The sequence below is a fragment of the Aptenodytes patagonicus genome, chromosome 1 (assembly GCF_965638725.1).
Source record: "Aptenodytes patagonicus chromosome 1, bAptPat1.pri.cur, whole genome shotgun sequence".
Classification (NCBI taxonomy): Eukaryota; Metazoa; Chordata; class Aves; order Sphenisciformes; family Spheniscidae; genus Aptenodytes; species Aptenodytes patagonicus.
In genome coordinates, this window is record NC_134949.1 from 44,913,054 (window position 1) to 44,937,813 (window position 24,760).

At 37.8% G+C, this 24,760-nt stretch overlaps 1 protein-coding gene across 1 annotated transcript in view; it reads left to right on the top strand.

The window, feature by feature from the left end:
- OTOGL (otogelin like) overlaps positions 1-17,013 on the top strand; it is a 97,190-nt gene extending 80,177 nt beyond the window's left edge. Inside the window, exons 44-57 of the mRNA XM_076328578.1 lie at positions 189-374; positions 870-1,082; positions 2,013-2,117; positions 2,425-2,532; positions 2,896-2,997; positions 4,258-4,362; positions 4,453-4,493; positions 5,481-5,544; positions 6,504-6,682; positions 7,023-7,127; positions 7,903-8,022; positions 9,982-10,027; positions 14,168-14,247; positions 16,810-17,013. Of these exons, the coding sequence (XP_076184693.1) occupies positions 189-374; positions 870-1,082; positions 2,013-2,117; positions 2,425-2,532; positions 2,896-2,997; positions 4,258-4,362; positions 4,453-4,493; positions 5,481-5,544; positions 6,504-6,682; positions 7,023-7,127; positions 7,903-8,022; positions 9,982-10,027; positions 14,168-14,247; positions 16,810-17,010 (1,655 nt within the window). The 3' untranslated portion in view covers positions 17,011-17,013. The remainder of the gene's footprint in view (positions 1-188; positions 375-869; positions 1,083-2,012; positions 2,118-2,424; positions 2,533-2,895; positions 2,998-4,257; positions 4,363-4,452; positions 4,494-5,480; positions 5,545-6,503; positions 6,683-7,022; positions 7,128-7,902; positions 8,023-9,981; positions 10,028-14,167; positions 14,248-16,809) is intronic.
- Positions 17,014-24,760: the final 7,747 nt, after the last annotated feature.

The window sequence follows — 24,760 nt, forward strand, 5'->3', positions numbered from 1 at the left end:
TATTGTTTTAGTCAAAGTGTGATGAATCAGTTTTAATCTTGATTGAATGAGTTGCTTGCCTGAAGTACCATTAAAAATATAAATGTATGCTTTCTATGATACACTCACTTGTTCTTACTACCTGTTTATCCAATGAAATGCTGAAAGAGTAACAGCAGCACTCAGTGTCCTATTTTTATGACTTGCAGCATTGAGTTGTCCTGAGGGCAAAGAATACCAGCCTTGTGTGCAACCCTGTGAAGCCAAGACATGCTTGAATAAATGGTTCTATGAAGATTCTCCCTGTTCCTATTTAAGGGAAGACTGTGTGTGTAAAAATGGCACTATTCTGCATAGAACAGATTCTGACCTCTGTATACCAGAAGAAAAATGTAGTAAGTGCAGCAGGACAGAGTGGTTTTGCAGATACGCTAATATTAACTGCAGCTCAGTGTAAGCAATGCTTAAGTTCTGTGTCAGTCCTCAGTAAGTGTGAATCTGGTACAGCTCCCTTCAACAGAGCCTAGCTTTATCTCAAGCTACAGCAGTTTGTGCTTGCAGTTCACTTGGATTCAAGACCCAGTGCTGATGTACTTCTGTTGGGGAAAAATGATGGTCATTCTTCCATAGCTCCCAGGCTTTCTTTCCTGGAATACTCAGGAAGAAATAGCATGGGCAGGTTCTTTCCCGTGCACTCAGTATTTATTTTCACCCATAGTGAAGCATTTGTTCATTTGGGGGTTTTAAGGTCATTATTTTTTCTTGGATTCCTTGACCGCAATGCTCCACAGCACTCTTATTTTATGCAATAATTTTATGCCATTCATAGTTGCTTGCAGGAAATCTGCGCTCTCTACTTGTTGAAGGGATATAATGTTTTTTTCTCTCAGCATGTACAGATAACAAAGGACAACCCCGCTCTGCTGGGGAGATCTGGAATGGGTCCATAAGAGGCTGTTGCATGTACAAGTGTTTAGAAAATGGAAGCGTTGTTGCTGTAGAACCTGAATGCAATGAGGATCCACCACCAGTCTGTGAAAGGGAAGGGGAAGTTATCGTCCATGTTATCGAAGAGAGAGCTTGCTGTCCAAAGAAAGTTTGTGGTATGTACCACACTTGTTTTCAGTAACAGAAGTATAAGGTAAGCGCTTGACATTCACTGGCAGACGACAATCTTTAGACAGGGTTCAAGATAGCATTTTTCAGAAGTGATTTTTAGGTACTTGTGGCTGGTTGGGCCAGCAAAACAGGCTTCTTTTCTTTCTAAGAACTGACTCACTGAAATAATTTGTTTTTCTTAGGAGTCCACTAGTGAAACAAAACTTCTATTAAAAATGAATTGTTAAGCTCTTGGGTGGAATTTCAAAAGAAATTGATAGATACTCAATGATAGAAGTACCTTGGTAATTGGGGAAGTCAACAGAGCCTGTTTGCTTTTCTTATTAGTGCTTTGGTGTCAAGAGCAGTATCCTCTGACCTACCACTGTTTCCCAGAAGCAGTATTCTGTGACCTGATCACTGAATACTAATATTCTGTCTAGCCATGGTTGTTAGAAAAAGGAATAAGCTTATTGCTCCTAAAACGTTGAGCAAAAGATACTTATTTCTTCATAACATCTTCAAGGAAAATGAGAACAAACGATCCAGCTGATACGGTGTTTTTGCTCATTAGTTAGATACCTGTAACCAACACTTGTATGTTGTCCAACAACCAACAATGAAGTATTGTCAACTTGTTTAGGGAATATTTTCACTGGGACATTTTAGCTGGCTTCATGTGTAGGAAGCAGAGCAAGTAAATACCTGCTTTAAGAGGGATATAACTGTGCTTGCACAGTGCCACATCAATGGAGCTATACCAGCCCTGGGTTGAGCTCGGACATCTATATGATGGTACGGAGTGCCCCTTAAGCTGACTTGGGCTGCTCTTAGTTTGTGGGTCTCTATACTAGATGGTATAAATATCTTGAGCTCTAGGACTTGCACTTGTATCTGTTCAAATATGTCAAAATGGATTGTTTTTTATCCCACAGAATGTAACACGTCATTGTGTGACACCATTATTCCAACATGCAAACCCAGTGAAAAATTAGTGGTAGGCTACCACCCCCTATCCTGCTGTCCACAGTACCGATGTGGTAAGGGAAATACACCAACACAGTTACTGGGACATTTTCCACACTTGTATTATGTGTTGTAAGAAAATTTGCCTTACAAGTTGTTTTGATTGTTAACAGAACGGGACATTGTAAATAGCACCAGGCAATGATGTATTTTTTTTTCACACTCTCTAATATTTTTTTGTGTTTGTGTTTTGTGTCACTTTTGATTTTCAGTCAATTTGGGGTATTTCGTTTTACTAAGGAGATGAAGAATATCTTTTCTTTACCTTTTTAGTATTGTTCCTGTGACTCTTTAAAATACTGTTTATTTCACATCCTACAGAATGTGATCCTTCAGTTTGTTTCAATGCTTCCCAGCCGGACTGCAGAGAAGATCAATTTATTGTTGAAGCAAAACGGGAAGATCCCTGTTGTTTCTCTTATCTCTGTGGTAAGAAGCCTCTAATATTTTTATGGATAACTAAGGAATAGTTAAGTATTTACAAAAATAGTCTATAGTTCCAAACCTAGTAAGTTAAGCCAGGAATTCTTGGAGAGTTCAGTGGGACTTCACACAGGTCAGGCTGACTGGAGCATGAATTATTCTTGGGGTTTGGGATCTTTAATTTCCAACATAATTTTGAACATCATACTTGAACTTTGTTATGTTTTTCTATTTGAATATCAATCCATAAAAGCTCTGTTATCCAAGTAACAAACATAATATGATGTTACATAATCTATTAAATAGAATTCACATGTGCTAACTTTTGTACTTAAAACTTTATAAATGTCTGATTTTTTTTTAATTTAGTTTGTGAATCCTGTATTGAGCCTGTTCCCTTGTGTAATGAAGGGGAAATTCTCACTGTAGACCTTAATACCATACATTACTGTTGTCCACATTACTACTGCGGTGAGTATAACTGTTGTCAGTTCAATACGTTACCAAATTTAGTAAAAATGACAGACGGTGTGTGTATGTGGAGCTTTTTTTGATTCATCATTTAGGGTGGGCTTCAGATAGAGATTAAGAGATCTAAATGAGGGCGTCTGCATTTGAGGTAGGTTCAAAGTTCTTGGTATACTCAGTGGTGGTCTAACCTACCCAGTCAATGGAGTCTGGAGAGGTTATTTAGTTCACCAGACAGTATATAGCTACTTTCAGGGTGACCTAAATACCGATATATTAATGTGGAACTGAATCCCATCCTTAGAGTATAAATATACAATTGTTTATCTATTAAAACGCCCGTAATAAAACAGCTTCCATGTTGTTGTTCCTCTGTTGTACCATTCATTAGTGTTCAGGCAGTTTCTTTGCACTGTTAGCTTTTAGGGGAAGGAGTAGGCCAAGGGTTTCAAATACTGCTGAGTTAACTACTATTCAAACAATGAGCAGTCAGAAGAAAAATATTTGCAGTGTAACACAGTCACTTTGTTAGCCTTATAAAACACAGAAATTGTGTTGTGTGTTCTTAACCAATGTTTATAAGCATAACTGCTTAATTTAGATCAGTGGAGTGTTCCTGCATTAACTCTTGTCCTATTACAGTCTTTGGGTAATTTCAATTAATTAAATTGTCTTCCAGTAAGTTTGGAGCTTAGTGATTTTTACTTCAGGTGGTTCCACATTTTGGTCTTTTCCTTTTCCTAGTACTTGCACCCAGGCTTTTGTCACTGTTTTTGCCAACTTCTAGCAGCTAGACAGTTAGTATGTGGTCTTTTTTCAGAGTCCCAGTAAGCCTCCTCCAGTCAGACAGGCAAATATTCTCTTATGAGAGTCATCCCAGGAGGCAGTTGCTCTCTGTTATCTTACAGAAATGTGCTTTACAACAAAGCCGAGATTTAAAAAACCATGTTTTACCAAAAGCTGTGATTTTAGTTGTCTTTGGTGCTTGTTACCGGCTTGAGTCACTCTGAAGTAGGAAAAATATTAAATGATTGCCGTGTGGTGTTTTCTGAAAATTTAAACTTGTTCTAAGGCAACTAAAAGCACTTTTGAAAATCTTGGGTTTTTTTTCAGTTCCAAGTATAATTGAGATGCTTAAGAAACACAATAAAAATTTACAAAAAATGTCATTATTTTTAGAATAGTTTATTAAGAGAAATATAAGCTGGAAAATTCAAAGGAAATTTGAGTAAATTCTCATACCTGTCTTTTCCCCCCATTTAGTTTGTGATGAAAATCTCTGTTCTGAGCCTCCTATGAATTGCACAGATGACATGATACTTGTGAAGGAAAAACCACCTGGGCAGTGTTGTCCAGAATGGCACTGTGGTAATTATAACTTTACTCCTTAGTCACTGCTGTTAACAAAAGCTAACAATTAGCTAACTGACTAATACGCTTTTCTCGTTCTCTTCTCAGAATGTAGCTGTGAAAACGCTACTATGCTGACCTGTAAATTGGTAAGCACTGTCCTTTAGATATTTTTATTAATAGTGTTCAGCCCTCTTACCGCTCCCTTTCCATTCCTTGTTTCAATTAGTTGTAAAGGGTGGTAAGGCTGAACAGGGACAGGCTGGGACTCTGCCTTCCAGTCCCCAGCTCAAGCATGTAACTCCATGAAGTTTCTGCACAGTGTTGGCGACTATTCCTGGGGGAAATTCCACTTTATGTGTTTTAAGATGTCAAAAGAAGAAAAGCAACTGTAATATTATTCTGTTCAATGTTGACTTGAAACAATAACTGGGAAGTTTTCCCACTTAAATAATTCCTAATTGTTTTTAATAATTAATGAGGAATGAGCTTTATGATCATATGTATCATCTGGAGGAATGTGTTATTTTGTTAATCATTTATGCTTTTGATTAAAATGATTTAACATTACTGAATTTAACTGGTATGAGAAGTCATAAATATTTTGCTCCTCACATACTCTCTTGTAATAGGGACTGTGATCTGGAGAATAATTATGAGTGAATGTTTGAACTCCCATTATTACCATAGCGATATTTTCCCTATCAAATGCCTGTAGCTTGTCCTTCTCTTCCCCATCTGTGAAGACTGCGTAATGTAAAATCTAAACAGGAGCTGCAAATTTGAATAGTTTTCATCTATTTTTTGGAAGAAAATTCATAGAAGGCAGTCTTTTGCTAATGTCTTTATTATTGAAATAACTTTGTATCTCAGGAAAAATTGCTGTTTAGCCACTTTGCTGTTTATATGCATTTCTAGAGAAAATAACATGCTTTGCTCCTGTTTAAAGAGATAAATACATTGAACAACTCTGAATGTACTACTGTTTCTTGAGTACATTGCAATTTTTCTCTTTTATGAAAGCAGGGGTGGAAGTAATGAAAGTACTATTTTACATTTTTAGAGAAAAACTGTCTGTTTAGCACTACATTTAATTGTGCATGACTTTGCAAACTCTTTTATCTTTCTATACTCAGGGAGAAGTTAAAAAAATACATAATAGCATTTCCAGTGCTTGTGGATGCACTCACTACATTTGTGGTAACTTTTTCATATTCCTATCATCTGTTTTGTTTTAGTTTTTAGTAAAAAGGGCATGCAAAGAACCATAATAACCTTCTCAAATGTAACCACTCTTTTATCTTGATTTCACGGGTGTCTACCTAGTTATGCAGTTATGCTTTCTTTTCTGAATATGATGCTTTGTCTGCTAACCCATCCATTTTGTGTCTGTTCTGGCGGGGCATAAGAGGGTCATGAAACTGCCCATGCTTTCAGAGACAGGTACTGTCTCTCTGGTAAGAGGCAGATAGGAAGCAGGTTGTGAACCTTAGCTGAGTGTGAGCGGTGCGACTGCTCCTAGTCCACTATCGAGCACAAATGAGATGACATCTCACACCACAGCAACAGACCTGTCCAGCCAGCACAAGGGTAGGTGCCCAGTCTTAAGATCAGACCTCTGCTCCCTTCCCTCACTCAGCTACCCCGTGTAGACTAGATTTCAGCTGTACTGTGCATGGGGGTGCTTGAGGCATGCTGCAATCCTGACTGCAGCCCAGGCTAAACTGCCTCCGGGAGCAAAGCACACACAGTACAGCTTGAGCATATTACTGTCCCACAGGTAATAGTAGACATATTATTTTAATTGACAGAAAGGCTACATTTTGTGATGTACAGAATAATTCCTATAGTGTACTTACCCCAATGTTAAATATTATAACTCTTTAAAAAATAAGAACAACAGATTTTTTTTTTTTACTTCCATAGAATAAACACTATCAATTTTAGGCAGTTTTGCATGTTGTAGCATTTTCTTAAGCTGAATTATACCTCCTCCCCCCCTTGTTTGGTAATTAAAACCACAAACTAATCAAATCTAAAAGTTAGAAAACTTTTGCAGAGCATAGGACTTTGCCCTACTTTTGTCTTCACAGCGATTCTGTTAATTTGTTTGATGAATTTTTCTTTCCCCTGGTAACATTTATTTATTTTGGTATTAGAGAAGGATGATGTGTGCATCTTCCAGGAGGTCACAGTACTGAATCCTGGACAGTCAGTGATTCAGTACTTGGATGGAGACCTTTGTTACACTATACGGTGTTTACAAGAAAAAGATCAGAACACAGGATACAATGCCATGCATTTTACAATGGTGAACTGTTCCCAGCAATGTGAAGCTGTGAGTATTCTTAAAATACGGGAATGATGCAATTTGTAAGCACAACTACACCATTAGGATAAAAGCCAAAGTGAAGACTTTTGCTAGTCCTGTTTGCTCAGCAAGAACTTGAGAACTTAACAGTGATGATGTGTATCTTGTATCTCCAGGATTATTTTGAGAGGCAATTTCTAGTAGCATAAACATCATCCATCCATCCATCCATCCATCCATCCATCCATCCATCCATCCATCCGTATATTGTTTCTCTCGGCATTTTTAGTTTCAGAAATCAATGAATTTTCATATACTGTATGTTTAAAAAATACTTTTTTCTTTTTTTGCTTTACTTCCTTTCCAGCATCAAATATATATGCCTTCCTCCAGTCACCATACTTGTTGTGGTACCTGTCAAAACGTGTCCTGCTCTTTTCGTACTGAGAATGGAACACTAATTGTGTATGAGGTAAATGCCTCTGGACAGAGATAGAAAATAACTATAACGATACGATAAACAAGTGTCTGACAGTCACTTCTTAGTTAACTCATGCTGTGAGTCTTGCTTCATACCTCCTTACTGGTGGTTACGTACTTAGGGACTATTTATGGTATATGATAGGAAAAAAGTGTGTTTATTTAAAGACCTGCTATTTCACACTAGGTGAATTCCTTATTTTATTTTATTGGTTGTAATATTTTCTACAAAGATATGCGAATGTCATTATTTACTTAACTCTGGATACGCTCTAAGTGCAGGGTAGGGTTCAAATTGTAACTCTAAATCATATACTGTGATTTAGATGAGTTGGGAGCTTCCGACTCAACATCAGGACTCTTATGTCCCCCTCTTCCAAGGGCCATACTTCTCCTCATTCCGGTTTCTACAGAAAGGAAGTGTGCAACCTGAAGCACTGGGGTTCAGGATCCTGATGGTGTGTTCCAGCATCCACATAACAAGGAAATTTAGACGTGGCCATGACTTGGTTCATGCTTCCCATTGCTCTTGAAGCAAAAGAAACTATCGGACTTTTTTTCTGGCACAGAGCCCTTTTGTTCTGAATTAGGACACCCATGCTGAGCAGCATGCTGGAGAGTAGAGCTGCCTACGGGTGGTCTGCAACAAACTTTCCACTCCAGTAGGTAATACAGCATAAGGGCACCACTTTTACAGACATTTGGGGTTGGAGATAAAGCTGAAATGTTTTGTCTTTCCTGACAATGGTTTTGTTCTATATATTCAGGAAGGAAGCACCTGGAGCTCCAACTGCACCAACTACAAGTGTGCAAAGACTGCTGTGGGGGCCATCATACTGGGATCGAGTGTTGTCTGCCCCCCTTTTAATGACACTGAGTGTACAAAGGTTTGTACTTTGGGTGAGGTAAGTGACAGTAACTGATCTGGAGTTTGGCTTACACTTGACAACGCAGGCATACCTCATGCTCTTTCTTTAAACTAAAAAAGTGGTAGGTAAAAACATGTAAGTGAGCAATTCACAGTCTTGTTTTCTGTGTTCCTGTTTGCTTTTTGACTGACAAAATGTCTGTGAGGAGTATGAATGTTTTGGGTCTTAATGATGAGTGATTTTAAAGTATTGTGGAATTGGAATCACGCTTGAGATACCACTATATAAAGTGCTAATCACTATGTCTTACTTTAGTTTGGAATAACACTTTGCCAAGTTTGTAGTACACATACAGTAAATAAATTGGATCAAGCAATTCAGAAATGCCGCATATAAAAGTGGGCTATATTAAAAATTCCTTAAGCTGTGCAAAGATTAGAAAGATGACAGAGTATATATAAACTTTATTATCTCTTAAACTAAACTTTGTATAGCGTAACAAAAAATATCTATCATACAAGAAAGGGTATCTACCTACATCATATATCTAAAAATGTAAATTTGGCATACCCGTATAAATCGGTTTGAAGAATGTGGATGCTTCATGTATATTACATGTTTGTTTACAATTTTGATTCCTAATTTAATACTTCTCCAACTTTATAATACTTCTTATAATTCTTGCACTTTCAGTACACCATATATTTAACATAAGCTACAAATAAATATACATGTAGAGAGGGTAAGTACCATTTCTGCCTTGACTAGAGATTATAAATTTAGCACAAGTCCTACTTATCCATTGCGTTTGTTTAAAAAAGTCCTTATTTCTTTCAATTCTGAAGAAGGAATTCTATCTAAAATTAACGCCTGTTCTACTTTGACTTTATGCTTGAGTTTCGTCCTTGGAACCCTTTTGTCACTGTCTATTAGGATCTTTCCTTAGTAATAACAGTTAAGTTTTTAAAGAAAGGAGCCCTAAAATTAACTTCCTGAATCAGTCTGACCTGTTTTTCAGAGATGCTGAGCATAGACTTGAACCAGTAGCTGAGGAGAAAGTTCTTCTGACAGGCAGCTCGGGATAATTCAGGAATATGGATTTAAAAGGCTGAGTTTAAGTGCTCATTTAAGAAGTTCTTGAACAACTCGTTCAGTAATTTTTCTGTAATGAGATAAAAAACGCATGCTAGCATGAAAAGACGGAAGCTAAAAAATGTCTTTTGTCTGTTGTTATTGTAAGAGTGCTATTTATGTTCAGTTGCCTGCTTGATATGCAGTTCTAGGCTATGCAGTAAAATTGTGGGCGCGTGTTTCTTGCTTGCACCCATTCTGACAGATTCTGACACCCTCTCCCCCCCCGCCCCCACTCTCTTTTAAATTCAAAAGGATGTTTTCTTCACTTTCATACATTTTTACTTTCTAGCTAACAAGCAACTTTAGAAGAAATCAATAACAAAGACTATAATTGAGAAAAAGAATTGAGCACACCAATGGTTCTGAAATTCTGCAGTTAACGTTCTCTTTCAAAAATGTGTAACTATACATATATATATTTAATGTTGTAAAGAGCTACTTATTAAGTATTAATTTTCTCCTCGGCATATGATCAGTGTAAATCCTTTTACATCATCAGCAAAGTTGTATACATGAATTTTAAAAACTATCTTAATAAATCTCAGTGGTGGGGAAATAGATGGTAGTGGATGATATAAAAAGATGCTTATAGAAACTAAATGGCTTATTCAAAGGAGACTAGATCAGATCAGATAAGCAGTGACGAGTTCATTTTCAATGTCAAAGGCTGTAAAGAATTTGTGAACCAAACCTTCAGCTGATCATAACTGTGTAATTCTCTTGATTTCAGCGATACTATTTTTTATTAGTTGGATACCTTCAAAACATGGAATGTCTTGAGATACAATTCACCTTTGCGTTGGGCACAGTCTTTTTTGATATATTCTCCTTTTATTTTCCTAGAATGGAGGAATTGTGCAGACATATAACGATGGCTGCTGCAAGACCTGTAAGTGATGAAGGCTGCAATATGTGCTAGTTTGGCTTTGGTTTTGCAGGGCTTGTTTTTTAACCTCAGTTGCTGGGACATAAAGAAGGAAAAAGCATGCAGTCCCCCCACAAATCACATAAAATTGTTATAGTTACCTAACTACTCCTATTAAAAGGTCTTGCTTCATTTGGCTGCTGACTTGGTGATTCTTAGCATTATTGTTCTGGAGTATAACCAAATCTCTCCAAATACAACCTGTGGAAGATGAAAAGTTATCTATCTCGATTAAAACAATGAAAACATACTCTTTATTGCTAAGCTGACTCTAAAATACTGCCTGTATGATTTTCACCATAGAAGATACGGATTTTGCCCCCCTAAAATTGATTCCTTATTCGATGATGTTTTGAAATACGTCTCCAAACTTACCAATTTATTCTGTACCACTAGTATGTATTTTCTAGGGCCAAAATACTGGAATTTTTTTTTTTTAAATCCCAAATGAGGAAAAGTTATAGTAATACTGATGTTAGCAACCCTTATATAAAATTGACTTTTTAATATCTGGGAATACATTCACATTTTCTGAGTGTGTAACTTCAAAATATGATGAATTGTGATGCAAGCTTATATAAAGGTTTCATAATTTATGCAATTTTAAAAGTCAATTGAGAACAAACTGATGTTCTCTGCAGTTTTGCCTAGGAAAGGTTTTATTACCAAGATATATAATTACATATACATAAAAATAAAACACTGTTGTGTAAAACTAATTGTGTAGAGCAAGAACTTGTTGAATGCCACAGAAAATCCTCCGCCCTCTTTTTTGGCCTATTTTGTGTTCAACATTAGAGTTATATCTATAACATATATATATATAAAAAACATATACATAAGCAAATTAGTCTTTGGAATTTTTTTAGACTAACCTTTACTTAGTAATATTGAATAGGAAGTCACAGACTTATAACCATATATTGCACAGTTATTAAATAAAATTCAGAAGTGCAATGTATTGTAAATAATTTGGCGATATAAAGGGAAATATTCATATTTATCAAATACAGAAAAATACTAAATTTTCCAAGTTATACAAAGCTTTGAAAGTGAACTGCAAGTATTGCTGTTCTAGTGTATCCAAAACATAGAAAATAAAAGCTATTTTAATGCAACAGAATACTTTTTTTTTTGAATGAGAATCAGCAGAGAAAAGTAACACACCAGAATTGTGCTAAAATCTTATTAATCAATACTCTTTCTCTAATGAGATAAGCTATGTTGAAAAATATTTAACTAAACCCCCCCAAATTAGGTTGGCTTTATTTAGAAAATTATTCTAAAGAATTAATGGCTACTGGTTTTCCGTTGACCGGGAAGATTTATAAATTTGGCCGTATTGTGTGGCCTCAGGAAAGGCATCGTTATACTTCAGAAATACTTGCTGAGGTGGCTGCTAAAAAACCCGATATAGTTCATACAATTACACGCTATTTTATTGTTATTTTGTTTTATTTTTAACTAAAAGCATGTGCCCTGTGGTGAAGCAGTTAAAAAGAGTACTTATAAATAGAGCTTGCAACACCTTGGGGTTTTAATGGGAACAAATAATCTTTCTGAAAGAGCTTGATTCAATGCATGCAAAGTGAGTGCATATATTTAATTCTTACCTTGCCATAGAGAGACTCATTGCAAAAGTTTGGTTTACAAGGAAGCATCATTCCAGTTTTGTGTTAACCAGGAGAGTAATAAAGTTTAGGCCATCTTTAGTGAGACTTGAAGCAGCTGCAGAGTTTCTAAATTTGGAAGACTAACAGGAAAGCTCATCATCTTTTGCTGAAAGAAAAATAGCATTTGGCAGTGTAAGAATTAATGAAATGTCATTTATGTAAAAATGTTTTTATTTCATGAGAAACTTATATTCCTAATGATTCTGCCAGGTTCTGGATTGGGTCTATTACCCTTTGCCATTAGTCCAGTAGTGCCTACTGATAGTATTAATTGTGAACCAGGTATTACTTTTAATAATGTATTTTCTTTTTTTAATAATAGTGTAAGCACTGCTTGATATACGTGTATAGCTGTCATCACCATTAAATATTACCACGCAGTTAATGGTATTGGGCCTGATACTGAGAGATGCTGATCCCCTGTTGGCCTCCCAGATCAGTGGTTTTCTAAAGCCTGGTTAGGGTCCACTGCTCAGCACCTGTCAGAATTAGGTTCATCCATTTATGGTATATGCTGCTGATGGTTCTTCCTCCTGTTCATTTCTGACATTGATTTTAATACATGAACTTACTGTACAAGGTAGTTGTAATAAGAAATGTTACTTTAAATGACATCATCATCCTGAATGCTGTTACCAAGAGATTCTAAATCTGATCCCAGGTCTCTGAATTTAATGACTGAACTGTTTTTGCCTTAAAATAGAGCAAGAGTGTGCATTACTGTCCGGTCTCACCTCTGCAGATATGGATCCATGCTGTATTTCTTCTTTGTCACAAATAACATGTTTTACAAAATTATGAAAATGTCGGGGGGGAAAAAACATACAATTCAACCACGCATTAATAAATACTCTTTACACCAGAAATTACAGAATGTTACAGAACTGTTGCATTATGATCATAATTCTTTGGTTTTAAGGATAGGTAAGTCACAGAAACTCCTTACTCAAATAAGGAGTGAGTAAAAAAAGCACCCCTGGTACTGAATGCAGATCTTCTTGACCGTTGAAGGTGGGAGAGAGAAAAGTATAGCAGCAGAGTTTTCATTAGACCTCAGCACCTTATGCGCTGAAACGTCATCTATCTCTCTATATGACTTGTAGAAGTACAAAGATTGCGTTGTCTACACATATTCATGCTGGCAAGCGCTTTCTGATGGAAATATCACAGGACTTCTTTTTCTTAAGTGTTGCTGAGGAAGGAAAACCAAGATGCTGTAGGCTAACAGCTTCGATCGTACAGTGATCTGCTAGTTCAGTAACAGAATCTTGTTTGATCCTGCAACGCATAGATTAAAATCTAGCTGTACTCTGCAGCCAGCCTAATTTTTAAATACCCGCTGGAGCTGTGGTTGTGGAATATCTTGGTTACTCAGAGCTCATTTATCTTATAAAAGTGCTTACAAGCTTCTGGGGAACAGAAAAGGTGTTCTTTTTGTGTACACCCAACCGTGAAGGCATGTGCTGAAGGTGGAGAAACTCTGCTGGATAATGCTTATTATTTTATATGCTGGATGTCCAGAATGGTTGTGTAGTAAAAGTAATAGACGATTTTGATGGGTAGTGAAATACGAGATCTAAATAACTGCTGTTACACAGATAGTAATAACAGTCTGATATGGAGTGCAGCATGAAAGATTGTACATTTAATTGTTTCAGTATTATATTATGATTTTTATGTTAAAAATGGCTTTGCACTGTACAGCTTTATTTTTCAAATAAAAGAAAAAAACCTCCTATCAATATCTCCCAGAATGTACTTAAAAATGCAGTATTTCCCTAATCCTAGATCCATATGCCAACTCAGCGCTACGTGCTTCAGTTCTGGCGGTAAAAACTGCACTACATTTAGCAAATACATGCATGTCTCTCAAAGCTTCCTTGAAGGACATCTTTCTCAAAAATATATTGAAATTATATTCTATTTGAATTGTAAACATTCAAAATAGCATCAAGGTTGTAATCACATTCACAGATTTACCTTTTCAAATGTTAAGTTCTGAAAATCTTCTAAAATGCAGAATCAAAATCTTATTTACATTCAATATTCCTATTAAAACAGAATTAATTCCAATACTATTCAAAATTACTTGAGACATATTTTTTCTAATTGCTTGTATTTGCCTTGCCATATGCGCAATTTAAAATCATATTAATATTTTAATATTTATAAAATCTGTATAGCTTAATGGGCCACCTGATGCCTCATATGTGCCAGCTATAAAAACGATAATTCTGCACAGGAAGTATTTATTAATATATGAGGGTTTTTTTCTAAAAAATTATTTAATTATGGAAGTAATAATTTCAGCATGTACATTAATGAAAGCAAAGTATAATTATTACAATTATTTTAATAGTTTCACTTTTTTAGTAGCAAACACAGTACAAAAAGTGTATTGATTCAGTATGCATTTTCTGTATTTTATCAGGCAAAAAGGAAGAAAGGATTTGCCAGAAAATGACGATCAGGACAACCATAAGAAAAAATGACTGTATAAGTCAAAGCCCGGTAAGCATAAAAGACCTGTGTTTGATGCTCGGCCTATGACACACCAAATCAAGTATTAAGAAGTGGGTTATAGCTATCAACAAGCAACAAAAAATGCTGCTATCTTCTCAAAAGCAGACCTTTGACCCTAGGAATGTTATCCTACTTGTAAATGGAGTAAAATTAGCTGTTCCTATGGCTGAAAGACTGAGCCCTCCTACCTGGAAAACCATCTGGCTTCAAATGAAAAGTACACAGCATAATTGCTCGTAACTAACAAAGGCATTGAACTCTTCACCATGAAATAACATCCCACTCTAAAAGAGGAGTAGAAATGCTTCTGCTTAGGATGTGATGCATTCCTCTTTGAAGACCTTTACTCTCTGGGTGCCTTTCTCTTCCACGTAGCATGTGTCTCCATATCATAAATTCATGATCCCATTTATTTATGGGTCTGCTTAAGACATCTTACTTCTCAGCTTTGGTGTAGCCCCATCTACAAAACCCAGGACATCTCCGAGCAGCAAATGTGCTTCTCATGTAGCACTTAAAGGAGAAGCAATCGACACAGCATCTCGAGACTTCCAAAAGGCCTCTGATAAGATTCTGTTGAAGAACCTAAACAGTCATAAGGAAAGAGGCAAAATATCATCACAGATTGAAAGCTGAGAACGTTAATTTCCATCCTGATAGAAGGTCAACAGTGAGATGCCCAAAGTTTAATAGTAGAGTAAGAGTGTGTGGTGTATTTATTTATAGAAGAAGGGCTGGTAATGAGGGAGTATAAATATGTAGATGAAATCTGTTATTTGCCATAGTTAAGAGGAAAGACTGTGGAGAGCTTCACAGTTACTTCAACAACCTAGATTGAGGGACAGCAATATGACAAAATAAAGACATGGTATCGACTAAAGCAAAGAATATTAAAAAGAAAGATTTAGTCAAACCTCATAGGTTTTTAAGCAAGCTGAAGGAGACCTTGCCCTTGCATCCACTTCTGTGAAAACCTCTGTTAAATGCTCCCCTGCAGACAGAAAGGCTAACTAAGAGTTATGACATTTAGGGAATAGGATAGGGAGTGGAAACAAACTCATTCTAGTATCCCTTACGAGCCAATGGTGCAGTACTATTGAGGGTGCTCTGTGCACTTATGGTCCCTCTACATTGCTGCAGAACTAGAGAGGGTTCAGAGAGGAGCAACGAGAATGTTGGCCAGGTCATTCCATGAATGGCACAACAAATGAAGCCGCCTTTTTTATGACTTTCTATCATAGATTCTTTATCTTTCCTTCCCCCTCTACGCACCTTCCAAAAAGACCTACCCCATCCCACCTCCATCCGTATTACAACCCCCTTTCCCCAGTATCTTCTTGTTCCCCATTTCCTTGATGGCTGCCCACCCTTCCCACAGTGCAGATTCCCTCACCCTTCACCCAGAAGTACCTCCAGATTCTCATGTCCTCAAATTCTCTATTCATATCCTTAGCTCCACTTCCTTTCCTCGCCAGCTCCCCCACTGCAAAACCCCTGGCACTCTATTTCAATCACGTGATTTTGGCCCATCAAATGGTGGTATCTGCTATGGCTGGTTTGGAACTACATATGTGTTCTTTGGCCACATTAATGCTGTCAAACTTTGGATAGGGCTGAGCTGGATTACATTTAATTAATAACGGAGATTATTAGTGTTTAGGAGAAGGCCATTTTTTTTTCCCCGTCAAATTTCAGGAAAGCTGTCAGAGTAACCTTTTGGTCTAACTTGTTTGGATATGGCCCATTTGTTCACAGGCTGTTTGGAAGGGAGTGGATCAAAGCAGCTTTCATACGCCTCACGTGCATAAGAAATCAGATTTAAAACTATCACAAAAAGAACTAGATCTAGTATGGCTGTTCTCGATTTCCCAGCATATCAACTCTGCTTAAGTTTTAATTAAAAATTATCAATTTATTTTCTGTCAGAGTTATCGGCTAAGACGACTCTTCACATAACGTAATAGTGAGAGAAAGCTTTGCTCTGCTGAAGTCTGGAGCCCAAATAATTTTATAGCCAGTCTCTGCCCTTGCTGGTTTGTTACTGCATCTACTTTTTGGATATATTTGTTACAGTGGTAACACAGCTAATATTGGTGTGCCCTTAGTCACAAGCAGTATGAATAAGAAAGGGAAAAGCTTTTGCACTGATATGCTTTTCCTCTTGAACCTTCAAGGAGAAGGACAGACTTTCCTTCATTTTGCTTAGAAGAATTTAACTTTTCAGCAGTGAACATGAAAAGAACATGGATTTATCTATGCTGTTTTGAAGTTATTGATTTGTAAACTAGGGATTTGATTTTGGTATCCACAGCACAACATTTTGCTCAAGGTTAAGACAGAATACATGATTAAACAACCAAAAAAAAGTTTAATTAAAAAAATTATCAAAAATGTGTCTACACTTAGAATGAATGAATTTTAGAAGATAAAATAATTTTTAAGACGAGTCCTTTTCAAATGTAAAAATGGATTTCAATCACAAAGAAGTTTGAAATGTAATATCTTTATAACAAATTCTGAGATGTCTAACTTCAGTTCTTTTACTCGTAGATAAACGTGGCTTCTTGTGACGGAAAATGCCCATCTGCAACAATTTTCAATGTCAATATTGACAGCCATTTAAGATTCTGTAAATGTTGTCGAGAAAATGGAACACGTAATCTGACTGTGCCACTATACTGCTCAGGAAATGGCAGTGAAATTATGTACGTCATTCAAGAGCCTATAGACTGCTCATGCCAATGGAACTGAACATTACCGTGGTTAGGATTTCATCTGAAGAATTGAAATGAGTTTCCTTTCACCGGACTCTATTTTTTGACCTTGGATGGCTATAGTACTCTGCAGGGGCGGGGGGGGGGGGGGGGGGGGAATGTCCTCAATTATGCTTTATAATGTAACTTCTCACAAATTTAGTAAAGATGATGTTGTACGTTATTCTTCAAATTTTCTTTTTAAATATTGGCAGGTATAGAAAGAAAAATATAAATCCTTTAGAACAAGGTGTAATTTAGCCATCATTTATTTCTACTCAGTGGCTTTCTGATGAGCTGTTGAAAGCTGGTTAAGGTCTGTGTTTCCAGTGTTTTAAAATTTTGGATTGTGGCTACCTATCAAAGTTCAGAATTTCTCAATGGTTCTTTTCCTTTTACTTAGAAACTTCCAGTTAAGAATCATCACTGGTCCCATGTTTAAATGGGAAAGAAGAATATTAGGGTTTTGAGAATGACTGAATTAATTTATTAAAAAAATAGTGGGTTCAACTGAAACATTTTTTATCTTGCTGGAAGGTCTATCTTTTGTCCATTAAGCTGTTGTCAATGACCGGACTCTGCTCACGCTGTAAGTCGCTGAGAAACACGATGACTGTGGTCTGTAAGTACCTGTAGTAAATCTCCAGAGCATATAGTAGAATTATAATAATGTCTTTAAACATTTGACATTTGTTTAATTTTGATATATATTATAAATATGAAGCATGACTAGGCAGAGGCTGAAGAGTTCAAGCTTTTGTGCCTTTATTAAAGGTATCTAAAAGCTGTTTCTGATATGAAGGATTCTATATTATATGCATTTCTGTTTTCACAAATAAGAAATTGGCTGTCTACTAGCTGTAGAATAAGATTCTATGTGTGTATATATATTTATTAAAAAAACAGGATACTGCACATTTTAACTATTCATAATGGGTTTCTTCCTTTGTTTTCCAGTTTGAAGATTCGTGTTTAGTATAGTTTTATAAAATACATAAAAATTGTTTTTTTTTAAATATTGAGATTTGGACTATTGACTGAATTTAGGATTCAAAATTTTTGAGTCCAGGAAAAAACCCAAACAGGTTAAATATATGTTTCGAAGGGCTTAGGTGAGCTATTCATGTTCAATCAGGCTGTGAATGTCCATGATTCAGCACCTTAAGCTGAATATGCTCTCCCTTTTACTAAACATACTACATAATCTTATCTTAAAAACTAAGGATACAATCTTAGGCTTGTTTTTAGAAGATTACTTTGCTTTATAAACTCACTGAATGAAACTGGTTTAAATGATGACAGTGGGAGTTTTGCCATTGACCTCAGTGTGGCCAGTATTTTCCTTATCATGGAAATTGTTTCAGAATTAAAAATCTTGTCTAAAAGTCTGAAAACTTTTTGACAAACAGTTTTTATTTCAAGCTGTCATCATTTAATTACAAAAAGGTTGCATTATCACATTGGTTTATACAATGAAAAATAAGCAATATAAAATTTAAAAAACTTAAAATCCAAGGCTATTTTGCTACTTTGTGTGACAAATCTTTAAACTTTTGCTGTATTCAGTTTGATGGCTTATAAAGAAAAATAGCATATACAGTAATAATAAGACTGTCATGTACTCATCCATCTCCTTAAAAATAGTAACTTCGTTTAAAAATTCAAGAACAATCCATTGTATTATCAGTAAAATAGTTAATCATTATAAAGAAATAGTGATCACTTACTGATCAAAATAACGTGCTGTTCCGAGAAAGCATATCCTTCGTTTGCACGTTTTTATGATTTGTATGGCAGATATTTCAAGTTATTATATACTAGGGCCTAGAACCAAAATATTCTCTGATATTGCTGTCGGAATTTGTGTACAGAAACTTTTCATGCAGGCCAGAAATGGAAATTAAATCATAGTCGTAGCCGTAAAGTTTGTGTACTCACACAGCAAATTAAAAGGACAACTTTTAAAAGAAAAATACATCCTTAGGGCCTTTTGATTTATTAACACAGAGAAAGGAATCCTGTATTTGCATCAAGAGAGTTTGGCCCAAAACTTCTTAATCAATTTAGCATTTGATAAATTACTTAAGGAAGCTCCTACAAGATAGCATTTTTCCGTATAATGACTGAACGCTTGATGTGTTTTGATTGAACAGCTGTGCTTTTTATAAGCAATGTGCTTTTGTAAGATTTAGAACTGTATTTGTAATTACAGAGAAATTAATAAACATTGTTTTGCAGAATGCTAATAAATCAGTGTTGATGAAATTAATTTACCTGTGCCACTAAAGATGAACGATAATGCAAAATCTTAGATGATCCTGGAAATTAAAAGCAGTTATGGTTAAAATTAACTCCATGATAACCTGTAATAGCAAAAATGGTATTAAAAGATCTTTTTCCCGCTGACCCAATTTGTTTTTTTAAGTGCAACAATCAATAGGAACTGTGTTAGGATCCTCCCTGAAGCCTACAGCAAGATCTTACATCTTCAGTGGAGCTGGATATGGTCTAAGACTGCCTTCCATTTTACAATTAAATTTCAAATTCAGACTGTTTTGGCCTGGTCAGAAAGTGAACATCTATTAAAACTTGTGAACCATTTTCTGGACAGCCACCCCACCCCATTAGCTCCACGAAGGTGACGCTGGCATCATGTGGTATGTTTTATATAGTGGGAACTAGCCCTCGCAGGCCTTGCAATGGATGGAAGGTTTGAATGAGCCTGCAGTGTGGCAGGACTGTTCTGCCACACGTATTTTCTCGGTCTGTAGCTTAAATGTAAATGTAGGTGCAGCTCGTGGTTCTGTCTCGGTTTCCTCATCTCTCTTCAACTCTGCATTCCTGTCTCAACCCCCAGCCTCAAATTGTGTGTAGCCCTGTTTGCGGAGGCGTCTTGTGAGCTGGTTTGGAAAGCTGATCCAACTCAAACCTAACCTAGTTAAATACCAAAATTAATTAGTTTGTTTGTTATTGACTAAAAGAACTTTAATACCCACAGAGTTCCCTCCCTTCTAACCCCTCCAAACCTAAGAGTCCAATAATTTCTACTCCCCTAGAAGAAAGGCTGGGAATGCAGGCCTCTCTCAAACTCCCACGCTGCCACCGGAAAATGTGAGGAAGTGGGGAGAAGCTGTGTGCCCGGCCGAGTGCGCGCCTTCGCTGCAGTCCTGCCGTGCCCTGTCACTTCCCCCGTTCGTAGCTGGTTGCACCTGTCCTTCATTCCTACATTTCTGCTGCTCTGTTCTCCTGCTTGGGCTTGCAAAAGGAATTCCACAATATAAAGGCTTACCCATAAAACTATGCAGATATTTTTAGGGATTAATGTAAATATATCTCTATACTTAGAATCAGATTGTAACTGAATATGCCTCTATAAAATAGTAAGGCTTTGGCCATATTATTTATAATATTTGACTTTTATAATTTCATTGCCTTATTACCAGGTCATTTGTTAAGACCGATTCTCGCCCCAATATGCAATTAGAATTTGAAGCACAGCTTTTAATGGGTTTAAACCACTTACTGTGCGTTTTCATTAATAAAATCTAAGACCTAGAGTATAGCTATACAGGCAGCTAATATTCTCATTTTTAGCTAGCCAAATCTGTATACTAAAAATCAAAAGTAAAACTTAACACATTTGCATGATTTATTACTTTTCCACACTGCAGGCAGACATCCTCCCAAATACATGCGCCTGTGTACTGGTGAAAAAGCTATTTGCACTGAGGTCTTTGTTACTAGTTTCTTTTGAGAGCAGGATCAGGCCTGAAGTATGGTGTTTGAACACAGTTACAAGCCACATAAGATACTAAAAGTTGGAGGCGTTTACAAGAACACACTCCAGCATGACAAATAGTCACTGTGCTGTTCACAGTACTTAAGCAGTCACAAAATCCTTCTTCAGATGTGGCTTCTTTCCCCTTTCTTTTGCACTCCGTTTTCCCTGACACAAATTCAATTTTTTTCTCTTGACCTTCTGCACTGCTGATAATCTCAGCTTACAGAGCCTGGATAATTTTTTTTTTTGATTATGCATTGGTTCTGTATAGCTCTTTCCACCTCTTTTTCTTCCATCTTTCCTTTCATAAGAATTTAAAGGACAAATCCAATTTCCAAATACTACAGATGTTCAACTTTGTGTAAAAACTCACTGCCAAATAAATGTGTAGGTACCAATCAGGAATACTGTGGCAGTGGGAAACGTTGACTTGAACTAATTTTTTCAAGTTCTGTCCCATCAAATCCTTTTCCAGAGGTTACCTTGATGTTATGCTGCTGGTGTAATGATGTATAGAATCATAGAATCATTTAGGTTGGAAAAGACCTTTAAGATCATCGAGTCCAACAGGTGTATGTCCTATGGAAAAATCCCACAGATGCGTGTTCTAGTACAGGGGACAAAACATAAATGAGTTGTAACGCATAACCATAGCAATATTGTGATCGTAGAGGAGCAGCGTGAAGGCCAGAACACCAACAGAAAGTTTTTATAGTTACAGTGGGACATTGGTACTGTATTCTCTATATTAGGTTGGATTTCACACTCCCCACCATTCTGGGGAATATATTTTTAAAAAACATTCATGAGGTGAACGTAAGTAATCTTTTGAGGGATAGATGTCAGCACTTAACATTAATGCAAAAGAAAAAAAGGCTTTTACCGAGGAAAGGTTATGATGTAGAGGGTCTATATGTAACATTGTACACTAAATTTTCTGTTTTTCTAACCATTCTTTAAATACCAAGTGGAATGTGCAAGCTGCCTATAGAACAAGGAAACGTGAAAAATCATCTATCCATTATCATTACAAGTTGCCACAGTTTAGGGGAAAAGGCCAGATTCAGAGCTGAAGAACAATGAACTCTCGCAACTGCAAATATGATTCATTGACTAGTTCTTGGCAGCCACATACTGACCATTTTAGAACTGCCTTTTTTTGCCTATTTTGAAAAACAATTCCATGTATAGACCAATGGGGTGGTCATATGCCTATAGAAATCAGTGGTAAAAGATTGCCCAAGATCAGAGATTTGAGAATCTCACTCGAAGGAGATAGTCTGAAAAAAATGTCTTATACATGTAGTTTCTACTTTCACAAGTAGTTTTTGTATGAAGAATGGGTGGAACTTAAAGAGCTGCTTCTGTACTGATGTTGCATTCTGGAGAAAACCAGTAGTTAATCATGTTAAAACTTAATCACTAGAAATGCTGAATAAAAGGAAAGTGGTTATGTTTTGGGGAGTGTTCTTTTGATTAAGGTGGAATGTGCCACGCACACTTAATTTAATGAGGTTAAAAAAGAGAGAGCTCCTGCTGTTGTCTTGAAAATCGCCCCATTAATAAAGCCTCCCTTTGTGCTTGGTGATTACGAAGTGCTCTGGGGGAAAAAAAAAAAAGAGTATGTCTGCTTTGTAAAACAGCTGAATAGGCATCAGCTAACTTGTGGCATTTATAGCTAAAATAGCATTCAGGTGATACACCCACGCACGCTCTGTACGTGTGTGTGTTTCTCAGAGAGACTGAGTGTTTTGAGATCAGGGGTTTCATTGCAGCAGCTTTTGATTTACTACATCTGTCTTTGAGCCTGGGTAACATAAAAGGTCTGAAATGGTATTTTTCTGGTGAGATTAAGCCTGCCTTGTTTACTAGAATTTCTAAATAAAGCTCTAGTTAAAAATTGTATTCCTTATTTCACGATTCAAGGTTCAGCTGCATACAGGTTTTAGGAAAAATAAGGAACAACCCATCGAAGAACAAGACACTATCTCAAGATGGAAATTATATTGTATGTGATGATAGCACCTAAGAAAATACACAGTAAATAATGAGCGTTGCTCATTTTTATGGTACAGACATACAGTGGCACTAATTTTTATTTATAATTACTTTGGAAGTAACTGGTAAACATTTTTTATCAGCTTATTAAACTGATTTAATTTCAAAGAGCACAGCAAAGAACTAATTTTCTATTAAAAAGGTTAATTTGGGGAAGGTTAGGCCACTGGGAATTATATTGAGATAAGTTTACCTCTGAATGCGCTGCTTCAAATCTGGCCAAAGGCGGATGTCACCCAAAGTTTTTGTCTGAGCCGAGTTCTTGTTCAGTAGCCTTTGGGAAATGAATCAGTGGCCCTACTGTTACATATTCTTGTCTATTCTTTGTTTATAGATGCTTGCACTGGTAACTTTGTGTGCGACCTCTGTACAGAGGCCAACAGCTTGATAAGGAGAATCAGAAACTCTGCCCCAAGGAGAAATTCTGCCCCGAAGAGGTAGATGAGGATCCTTACAGTGACTCCAGCAGCAGGAAACTGGTGTCACACTGGGGAGCAGTTGTGTGGGTTCCGAGACCAGCTTCATTTCTGAGACCAGCTTTATTCCTAAGCGGTCCAATTTAACCCTTTTCATGTAAAAGGGTTGAATTTTGAATGCAATAAATGGCTGTTAAAAGAGTCTAGCTAGTCAAAACGATACAATGCAGTACTTCATGCTAGTTGCTTTGATTGTGTTTGTTACTAATGCTTCCCACAGATGTACTCTGAAACTCTATAATGCCCAACTGGAAAGCATTTTCTTAAAGCAAATTAAAGCCAGTACTCCTGGGAGCAACTTTCATATTTTGCACACATTTATTTAGAAAGCCCCAAAGACATAGCTATTACATGTAAAAAGAGCTGAGGAACATCTGCTTGTAGTGAATTTAAGATGGGCCCATATTCCAGCTGGATAACAGAACACCGAGAGCCGGTACGGGAGCCGGTCAGATGGGGTTGCTGCGTTACAAAGCACAACAGCTCTTCACACAAACACTCAGCCTGCCGCCCCCAGCCCCTTAACACTCCATTTGCCTTCTAGCGTTTCCTTTCAGCCTGATAATTTCGCAGTAGTTCGACTGTGACTTCCTATATACATATGCGTCTATCTTAGCATTCCACCGATTTTTAATTTTAACGAAGTCTTTGCGGTGCGGGGCTCTCGGTGGCTCCGCGGCGCGGCCTCACCGCGGGCGGCGGGAGGGCGACAGGCCGCGCTGCGCCGCCGCCGCTTCCCCTCAGGCCGGCCCGTCCCGCTGCCGGCGGAGACGTCTGCCTCGGGGCCGTCCTGGCGAGCCCCGGGGAGCGGAGCTGCTTCTCCTCAGGGAGCGGGAAATAAGGGAGAAGCTTCGTGTTTGAGCGCCCGCGACGGGCGTGACGGTATCCGAGAGCCGGCAGCCGGGGCCCCGCCGCACGGCCCCGCCCGCAGCCCAGCGGAACCCGCTCCTCGATCCTCCCTCCGCAGTAAAGGAAAAGGCTGGAAAGGCCAGAACAAATGGGGGGTGCAGGGTGGCGGCAGAGAAAACGAGGGGGCGGAGAGGAAAACGGCCGGAGCGGAGGGCCTGCCCGGCTGCAGCTCGGTGCCTGGGCAGCGGCAGCCGCCTCCCCCCGCCCCCGTCCTGCGGGGAAGGAGAGCGTCGTCTCCCCTCACGGGGAGGGCCTGTGGGGCGGCAGCAAGCGCTGGCGGCAGCCCCGCTGCCGCCTGCTCGGCTCTGGGCTCCGCGGCCGAGCGCTGCCCCCAGCGCTTCCCCAGCGTCGCCCGGCTGGAGAGCCATCGTCAGGAGGGGGTGCTTTAAAATGTCTGCGGCGGCCGTCGTGGTCTGGGTCTGCCGCGGTGGGGAACTGTCTGGAGAAGGCGGCGGCGGTTCTTCATTCTGCCGTTAATGCTCAGGTCTTCTTGGTGCTGTAAAGATCTCCCGGGAACTGCGTGC